This window comes from Nerophis ophidion, linkage group LG21 (genome assembly GCF_033978795.1).
Source record: "Nerophis ophidion isolate RoL-2023_Sa linkage group LG21, RoL_Noph_v1.0, whole genome shotgun sequence".
Classification (NCBI taxonomy): Eukaryota; Metazoa; Chordata; class Actinopteri; order Syngnathiformes; family Syngnathidae; genus Nerophis; species Nerophis ophidion.
This window is the reverse complement of record NC_084631.1, coordinates 38494831-38505262: the sequence shown is the minus strand read 5'-3', so window position 1 is coordinate 38505262 and position 10432 is coordinate 38494831. Positions and strand designations below refer to the sequence as shown.

At 41.2% G+C, this 10432-nt stretch overlaps 1 protein-coding gene across 2 annotated transcripts in view; it reads right to left on the bottom strand.

The window, feature by feature from the left end:
• Positions 1–757: 757 nt before the first annotated feature.
• The window catches only part of hepacam2 (HEPACAM family member 2), a 40481-nt gene continuing 30806 nt past the window's right edge, over positions 758–10432 (bottom strand). For both annotated transcript variants that reach the window (XM_061882572.1, XM_061882571.1), the window contains 4 exons: positions 7920–7941; positions 7801–7835; positions 4994–5067; positions 758–4899 (listed from right to left, as the gene is read on the bottom strand). In XM_061882572.1, coding sequence (XP_061738556.1) covers positions 4789–4899; positions 4994–5067; positions 7801–7835; positions 7920–7941 — 242 coding nt within the window. In that variant the 3' untranslated portion in view covers positions 758–4788. The remainder of the gene's footprint in view (positions 4900–4993; positions 5068–7800; positions 7836–7919; positions 7942–10432) is intronic.

The window sequence follows — 10432 nt, the reverse complement described above, 5'->3', positions numbered from 1 at the left end:
AATATAGGTTACAAAATGACCAAAACTCAATGGTTAAACGCCGTCAAAAAGCATGTTGTTTCAAAGTTGTGTTTGTCTTAGAATATTGGATAAAAAAATTACCAAAATTCAATGGTTAATTGTTGATTAAATGTCATCAAAAAGCATGTTGATTCAACGTTGTGTTTGTGTTATAGACTATTGGTAAAAAAATGACCAAAATTCAATGGTTAATCGTTGATTAAACGTCGTCAAAAAGCATGTTGTTGCAACATTGTAGTTGTGTTGTAGAATATTAGTTGAAAGAATGACCAAAATTCAATGGTTAATCGTTGATTAAACATTGTCAAAAAGCATGTTGTTTCAAAGTTGTGTTTGTGTCTTAGAATATTGGTTACAAAATGACCAAAACTCAATGGTTAAACGTCGTCAAAAATCATTTTGTTTCAAAGTTGTGTTTGTCTTAGAATATTGCTTAAAAAAATGACTAAAATTCAATGGTTAACCGTTGATTAAACGTCATCAAAAAGCATGTTGTTTCAACATTATGTTTGTGTTGTAGAATACTGGTAAAAAATGACCAAAATTCAATGGTTAATCGTGATTAAACATCATCAAAAAGCATGTTGTTTGAAAGATAGCTTTGAGTTGCTTGACGTCAGGACTTACCTTATCAAGTTTTCAACGTTGTTTCAATGTCTTGTGCCTGCAGGAGAAGCTGTAACTTGAAATGTAAAAATAAACGTACAGTAAAGGACGACCCATACTGAGAAATGTCTCAAATAGAGCATCTTTAATAAAATACAAAACAATGATATCGATGCAAACTGTCCATTTTTTTTTTCGTATTCACATCCATCATCACTTCCATGCAGGCCAATGCTACACTTGTGAAAAAGTAGTTTAGAATAGCAATAAATAGTCGGAATTGTACAATAGATTAGATTTATAGTACATTTTAAAATAATCTCAATATAATCTTTGTACAATATTTACAACTTGTCATGAAGTCATAAATGAAAACACCTGTGACTCCATTTTGGAAACATAAAATATTTAAAACTACACACAAAATGATAAAATGCATATTGGACTGAAAAGACAATCTTTATATTTGATGTATGCTGATTTTAATCTACATTTAAAATGCATCCTTGTGCTCCACATAATAAATATTAAATATGCTTTGGTGTCAATTGTGCGCCAAAGTCCTTTTTTTTTTTCTTCTCTAAGCCGTGTTTTGAGTTTTTTTGCAAGATGTTCGCAGATTGCAAATGAAACCACACCCCGCCCATTTCAAAACTATCAATGTATCTTTTGAAAATGTACTTAGTTTGAATTATATATCTTGAAGTTGTCTCCGCTGTTTTGTTTTTTTTCTCCAGACAGCAGAAAAAGTAAAAAACATCATAAACATTAAGCAGATTCACCCGGCCACAACAATAGGTACACCGGCACACAGATCGATTCATACAAAAAATAGCCGCTAAAAGCTTGACTTAATGTCCAAATAAGAACTGAGGCATTAATAAAACAGATTGCTGGCTGACGGCAAAATGTATGAAACTTATTGTGGAGGGGGGCGTGGCCTGCGGGCCTGCACGGAACGGGGTGTGCCAGGACCGGCCTCGAAGACAGCGACAGGTGCGTAGATGGCCCAGGTGGGCCTTGTTATTTAATTACCTGTCGCCTTTATTAGCAGCAGCCGTGATGAGACGAGTAGTGGGAGATGGAGGTACTTCTGAGCGGACGCAGGCGAGAAAGACAGTTTCCTGGAAAACAAAAGATTTTGTACTATACTATGAAAATAAAACAGTGTTATACCCGGAGTTCCTGGCTCTCCTGGGAGTGTGTGGTGGTCTGAAGAACCAATCAATCAATCAATCAATGTTTATTTATATAGCTCTAAATCACAAGTGTCTCAAAGGACTGCACAAGCCACAACGACATCCTCGGTTCAGGAACAACTCACAACCCAGTGGGATGTCAATGTGAATGACTATGAGAAACCTTGGAGAGGACCGCGGATGTGGGTGACCCCCCCCCCACTCCCCTCTAGGGGAGACCGGATGCAATGGACATCGAGTGGGTCTAACATTATATTGTGAAAGTCCAGTCCATAGTGGATCTAACATAATAGTGAGGGTCCAGTCCATGGTGGGGCCAACAGGAGACCATCCCCAGCGGAGATGGGTCAGCAGCGCAGAGATGTCCCCCACCAATGCAGAACCCACTAGAGGGCAACCTCTACATTTTGCTTTCCAGCAAAATGTCTTCCTCTCCTGCGTCCACTCAGCAGCACCTCCATCTCCCACAACTCGTCTCATCACGGCTGCTGCTAATAAAGGCGACAGGTGATTAGATAACAAGGCCCACCTGTACCATCTACGAACCTGTCACACTGTCTTCAAGGCCGGTCCTAGCACGCGCCATTCCGCGGCGGGCCCAGCAGACCCCCCCCCCTCCCGCTTATAATTTGACACCTCGGCATTTTTCAACATGACTACTAAACATTGTAACAACATTTAAACCGTATTTTTTTCGACCATAGGGCGGACCGGATTATAAGACGCACTGCCGATGAGCAGGTGTAATGGTAGTACGGCATCAAAAATCCATCCATCCATTTTCTACCGCTTGTCCCTTTTGGGGTCGCGAGGGGTGCTGGAGCCTATCTCAGCGGCATTCGAGCGGAAGGCGGGTTACACCCTGGACAAGTCGCCACCTCGTCGCAGGGCCAACACAGATAGACGGACAACTTTCACACTTACATTTACACACTGGAGCCAATTTAGTGTTGCCAATCAACCTATCCCCAGGTGCATTTCTTTGGAGGTGGGAGGGGCCTATCCCCAGGTGCATGTCTTTGGAGGTGGGAGGAAGCCGGACTACCCGGAGGGAACCCACGCAGTCACGGAGGGAACATGCAAACTCCACAAAGAATCAATCCCGAGCCCGGGATTGAACTCAGGACTACTCAGGACCTTCGTATTGTGATGCACATGCACTAACCCCTCTTCCACCGTTTTTCCCGAACTTTGCACTATTCCATGAAAATTAAACAGTTCCTGGCAGTGTGTGGCGGTCTGAAGAACCCACTAGATGGCAACCTCTACATTCTGCTGAAAAGTATTTTGCTTTCCAGCAAACTGTCTTTCTCTCCTGCGTCCGCTCAGCAGCACCTCCAACTCCCACTACTCGTCTCATCACAGCTGCTGCTAATAAAGGTGAAATGTGTTTAGATAACATGGCCCACCTGGGCCATCTATGCACCTGTCTTGCTGTCTTTGAGGCCGGTCCTGGCACTCCTTGTTCCACGGAAGGCCACGCCCTCCTCCACACTTATAATTTGACACCTTGGCATTTTTCAACACGAGTATCCAACATTGTAACAACATTTAAACCGTTTTTTTTTGGGGACCATAGGGCGGACTGGATTATAAGGCGCACTGCCGATGAGCAGGTGTAATGGTTATACAGCTTCAAACATCAATCCATTTTCTACCGCTTGTCCCTTATTGAGGTCCCGGGGGGTGCTGGAGCCTATCTCAGCGGCATTCGGGCAGTAGGCGGGGTACACCCTGGACAAGTCGCCACCTCGTCGCAGGGCCAACACAGATAGACGGACAATTTTCACACTTACATTCACACACTAGGGCCAATTTAGTATTGCCAATCAACCTATCCCCAGGTGCATGTCTTTGGAGGTGGGAGGAAACCGGACTACCCGGAGAGAACCCACGCAGTCACGGGGACAACATGCAAACTCCAAAAAGAATCAATCCCGAGCCCGGGATTGAACTCAGGACTACTCGGGCCCTTCGTATTGTGAGGCACATGCACTAACCCCTCTGCCACTGTTTTTCCCGAACTTTGCACTATTCCATGAAAATAAAACAGTTCCTGGCTCTCCTGGCAGTGTGTGGTGGTCTGAAGAACCCACTAGATGGCAACCTCTACATTCTGCTGAAAAGTATTTTGCTTTCCAGCAAACTGTCTTTCTCTCCTGCGTCCGCTCAGCAGCACCTCCAACTCCCACTACTCGTCTCATCACAGCTGCTGCTAATAAAGGTGAAAGGTGTTTAGATAACAAGGCCCACCTGGGCCATCTACGCACCTGTCTTGCTGTCTTTGAGGCCGGTCCTGGCACTCCTTGTTCCACGGAAGGCCACGCCCTCCTCCACACTTATAATTTGACACCTTGGCATTTTTCAACACGAGTATCCAACATTGTAACAACATTTAAACCATATTTTTTTGGGGACCATAGGGCGGACCGGATTATAAGGCGCACTGCCGATGAGCGGGTGTAATGGTGGCACGGCTTCAAACATTTTTGACGGATTTTTGAGTACCGTGTGTAATGTTTTTTTCTTTTCAATGGAACATTTAAAGTGTTGTTGTTTACTGGCGTCATATTGCAGTCTACACATATCTCTTATGTGAGATCTACTGGTCACACCAATCATTACACCATGTACCAAATACAATTGCTTTGAGGTCGGTAAGCACAAGCTGAATGATTCCGTACATTATGTGCACCGGGTTATAAGGCGCACTGTGGATTTTTGAGAAAATGAAAGGATTTCAAGTGCGCCTTATAGTCCAAAAATGACGGTAAGTCAGAAAAGAGGGGATCTGATTGCATTCTCGTTATGTCATGGCCATTGCGATCTTAAATATTAAATACAAATAATTTCATAAATGATCTACCTTATTGCACAATCAGCATGTGCACTCACACGTCTCTGGTGCAAAAATAGTGAGGGATTCTTTACAAACAGTATAAATTATTATTATTTTTTAAAGTCATTTTAGCAAACTCTGTCCGGGAGTCTCGGGAACGTGTCGGATCACGTCGTAGATTGTGGTGTGCATGTCCTGCACGGACTCCAGGCGAGCCAGAGATCGACATGACGCCTGCAGGACGGGTTGGAGAGAGAAAAGAATCAGGTTGTGGTCGGACCTCACCTTTGGTACCACTGTGCGAGGGAGACAAAAAAAAAAAACACACCTGGGCAGAGTCCATTTTCCCAGGTATGGAGACAAACTCATATATGCCAAAGTCTTCGGTAGCATCCTCATGACCTGTGAAGAAAATCCTCTCTTATTAGACCCGGAAATATACTACAAACCCCGTTTCCATATGAGTTGGGAAATTGTTAGATGTAAATATAAACGGAATACAATGATTTGCAAATTATTTGAATTGAATATTTTTTGACAATATATTTTTTGCCAATAATAATTAGTTTAGAATTTCATGGCTGCAACACGTGCCAAAGTAGTTGGGAAAGGGCATGTTCACCACTGTGTTACATCACCTTTTCTTTTAACAACACTCAATAAACGTTTGGGAACTGAGGAAACTAATTGTTGAAGCTTTGAAAGTGAATTATTTCCCTTTCTTGTTTTATGTAGAGCTTCAGTCCTTCAACAGTCCGGGGTCTCCGCTGTCGTATTTTCCGCTTCATAATGCACCACACATTCTCCATGGGAGACAGGTCTGGACTGCAAGCGAGCCAGGAAAGTACCTGCACTCTTTTTTTAACGAAGCCACGCTGTTGTAACACGTGCTGAATGTGACTTGGCATTGTCTTCTGAAATAAGCAGGGGCGTCCATGAAAAAGACGGCGCTTAGATGGCAGCATATGTTGTTCCAAAACCTGTATGTACTTTTCAGCATTAATGGTGCCTTCACAGATGTGTAAGTTACCCATACCTTGGGCACTAATGCACCCCCATACCATCACAGATGCTGGCTTTTGAACTTTGCGTCTATACTAATCCGGATGGTTCTATTCCTCTTTGGTCCGGATGACACGATGTCGAATATTTCCAAAAACATTTTGAAATGTGGACTTGTCAGACCACAGAACACTTTTCCACTTTGCATCAGTCCATCATAGATGATCTCGGGCCCAGAGAAGCTGGCGGCGTTTCTGGATGTTGTTGATAAATGGCTTTCGCTTTGCATAGTTTTAGCTTGCACTAACAGATGTAGCGACCAACTGTATTTAGTGACAGTGGTTTTCTGAAGTGTTCCTGAGCCCATTTGGTGATATCCTTTAGATTAGATTAGATAGTACTTTATTTATTCCTTGAGGAAAATTAAAATTTTCAGCACGTTTAGAGATTGATGTCGGTTTTTGATACAGTGCCGTCTGAGGGATCGAAGGTCACGGTCATTCAATGTTGGTTTCCGGCCATGCCGCTTACGTGGAGTGATTTCTCTAGATCAGGGGATGGCAACCCGCGGCTCTTTGGCCACGCTGAAGTGGCTCAGCTGCACAAACGCCGACCCCCTGAATGTTGCGGGGGGATTCCGGTTCTCGGAGCCTCTTCCAGACATCACCCGGGGTCAACATTCTTCGATTTTCACTCGGACAACAATATTGAGGGCGTGCCGTGATGGCTTTACTTTTAGCGCCCTCTACATTTTGACGCGTTTCAAAAATGAAAGAAGACAAACCATTCTCGCGATTTACCGCTGGTGGTCACCCATATAACAGTAACAAGTAACGTCTTCTACAACATGTACAGACATCTTGCCAGTCCAGTAACATGTTGTATTTGGCTTCCGCAGATACACGTACGCGACTGCAAGGCATACTGGGAGACACAGAGTACACTGAAGGTTGTGATATAAATAACTTTAACAATCTTACTAATATGCACCACACTGTGAACCCAAACACATTTCTGGAGAACATCCTCACAGTAACACATTATAAATGCAACACAACAAGTACCCAGAATCCTTTGCATCCATGTACTTTGCCCCATCCTTTCTTGTGAAAGACTGAGCATTTTTTGGGAAGCTGTTTTTATACCCAGTCATGGCACCCACCTGTTCCCAATTTGCCTGCACACCTGTGGGATGTTCCACATAAGTGTTTGATGAGCATTCCTAAACTTTATCAGTATTTATTGCCACTTTTGTCACGTGATGCTGGCATCAAATTCTAGAGGCAATGATTATTTACAACAACAAAAAAAATGTTTATCAGTTTGAACATCAAATATGTTGTCTTTGTAGCATATTCAACTGAATATGGGTTGAAAATGATTAGCAAATCATTGTATTCTGTTTATATTTACATCTAACACAATTTCCCAACTCATATGGGAACGGGGTTTGTTTGTATATATATATATATATATATATATATATATATAAATGTTTTTTTTCCGTATTTTTTTCTTTTTCATTTTTAATTATTATTTACTATCTGTTTATATTATTTTATTGTATTTCTGATCATTATTCATAGATTATTGTTTTTATTTATTTAATTGATTTATCTGTAAATATTATTATTTTGTTTTTTTTCTTTTTTTTTCCTTTTGGGGTGGAGGATGGCACAGTTGGGATACAAACCAAAAAATATTTTGACATATAGGGCAGACAACACATATATGATGTAATGTATGTAAATATGATGTAATTGATAGGAATGTCTAATGCTGGATGTCAATAAAAATTAAATGAAAAAAAAAAAATTGGGGGGGGGGGAGATGTGTTGAAAATGCCTTGATTTTTGTTTACATTGAAAATATATGTTTGTATGTAATTTTTTCAAACTAATAGAGCACAGCTACATGGATAGGAAGTTAAAAATATTTAAAATTATATAACAATAATATAGCAAAATAGCAAATATACAATCATTTAAGCTATTGCTGTATAATTAAATTTACTTTAAACAAAGTACGTAAACATAAGAAACGTGTAAATATGTCAGAAATGGCTCTAACAGACCGCAAGTTTGATGGGAAAAGTTCAGGAAAATGCCAGAACTCGACACAAAACTGACTCACCTGATCGATGTGGTCGCTTCTGATCGGAGAGTGGTCTGCCAAAGAAAAAACAGTAAATTGCTCAAACGTATTAGTGTCAAAAATGAGAACTTTAGTTACTGAATAGCAAAGACTCTTACCTCTTGTAAATGCTCATGAGCACTGTGGATAAGAACGAGAAGGAGATGAGATTGAACAGGCAAGCTATCGGGAACTATTCAGGTACCAGGATCATAGAAAACCTGTTGCCTCTATACTCAATACATCTACTTCTGATTTATGAGTTTGTGGTTACCACAGTTCCCTTCCACCACAACTAACCAACTACTCACTTTGTGACAGAGGATAATGACTACTTTGGGACAAAAAGACGATTCAGATGCTTATATTTTTGAGTTCGAATTGAAGAAAAACGGATGGATGGATGGAAGGAAGTACAAGTTTAAGAAGCTGTGTCTCTACAGATTCTGCTTTTGTGAAACTCACTATTATGTTAGATCCACTATGGACTGGACTCTCACAATATTATGTTAGATCCATAATGGACTGGACTCTCACTATTATGTTAGATCCACTATGGACTGGACTCTCACAATATTATGTTAGATCCACTATGGACTGGACTCTCACAATATTATGTTAGATCCACTATGGACTGGACTCTCACTATTATGTTAGCTCCACTATGGACTGGACTCTCACTATTATGTTAGATCCACTATGGACTGGACTCTCACAATATTATATTAGATCCACTATGGACTGGACTCTCACAATATTATGTTAGATCCACTATGGACTGGACTCTCACTATTATGTTAGCTCCACTATGGACTGGACTCTCACTATTATGTTAGATCCACTATGGACTGGACTCTCACACTATTATGTTAGATCCACTATGGACTGGACTCTCACAATATTATGTTAGATCCACTATGGACTGGACTCTCACAATACTATGTTGCATCCACTATGGACTGGACTCTCACTATTATGTTAGATCCACTATGGACTGGACTCTCACTATTATGTTAGATCCACTACGGACTGGACTCTCACACTATTATGTTAGATCCACTATGGACTGGACTCTCACTATTATGTTAGATCCACTATGGACTGGACTCTCACTACTATGTTAGATCCACTATGGACTGGACTCTCTCACTATTATGTTAGATCCACTATGGACTGGACTCTCACAATATTATGTTAGATCCATTATGGACTGGACTCTCATTATTATGTTAGATCCACTATGGACTGGACTCTCACTATTATGTTAGCTCCACTATGGACTGGACTCTCACAATATTATGTTAGATCCACTATGGACTGGACTCTCACAATATTATGTTAGATCCACTATGGAATGGACTCTCACAATATTATGTTAGATCCACTATGGACTGGACTCTCACTATTATGTTAGATCCACTATGGACTGGACTCTCACACTATTATGTTAGATCCACTATGGACTGGACTCTCACACTATTATGTTAGATCCACTATGGACTGGACTCTCACTATTATGTTAGATCCACTATGGACTGGACTCTCACAATTATGTTCGATCCACTATGGACTGGACTCTCACAATATAATGTTCGATCCACTATGGACTGGACTCTCACTATTATGTCCGATCCACTATGGACTGGACTCTCACAATATTATGTTGGATCCACTATGGACTGGACTCTCATTATTATGTTAGATCCACTATGGACTGGACTCTCACTATTATGTTAGATCCACTATGGACTGGACTCTCACTATTATGTTAGATCCACTATGGACTGGACTCTCACTATTATGTTAGCTCCACTATGGACTGGACTCTCACAATATTATGTTAGATCCACTATGGACTGGACTCTCACAATATTATGTTAGATCCACTATGGAATGGACTCTCACAATATTATGTTAGATCCACTATGGACTGGACTCTCACTATTATGTTAGATCCACTATGGACTGGACTCTCACACTATTATGTTAGATCCACTATGGACTGGACTCTCACACTATTATGTTAGATCCACTATGGACTGGACTCTCACTATTATGTTAGATCCACTATGGACTGGACTCTCACAATATAATGTTCGATCCACTATGGACTGGACTCTCACTATTATGTCCGATCCACAATGGACTGGACTCTCACAATATTATGTTGGATCCACTATGGACTGGACTCTCACTCTTATGGTAGATCCACTATGGACTGGACTCTCACACTATTATGTTAGATCCACTATGGACTGGACTCTCACTATTATGTTAGATCCACTATGGACTGGACTCTCACAATATTATGAGGTCATCAAGCGTCACCAGTAAACCTCTCATGCTGCAGTCGTGCTGCAACACCTGTGTTGTGTGTGGGAGATGGGAGGAACTCCTAACTGGGAGACGCAACATCCGCGTTTTACCGTACCACTCCGTACAGCGGCGTTTTAAACAGTCATTCATTTTACTTTTTGAAACCGATACCGATAATTTCCGATATTACATTTTAAAGCATTTATCGGCCGATAATGTAGACATCTCTAGCTGTAACATAACAAAATGTGGGAGAAGTGAATTTTCCGGCTGCACTGTATTTCCCATGGTCCTGGTACTTCAAGACCGTGTCATC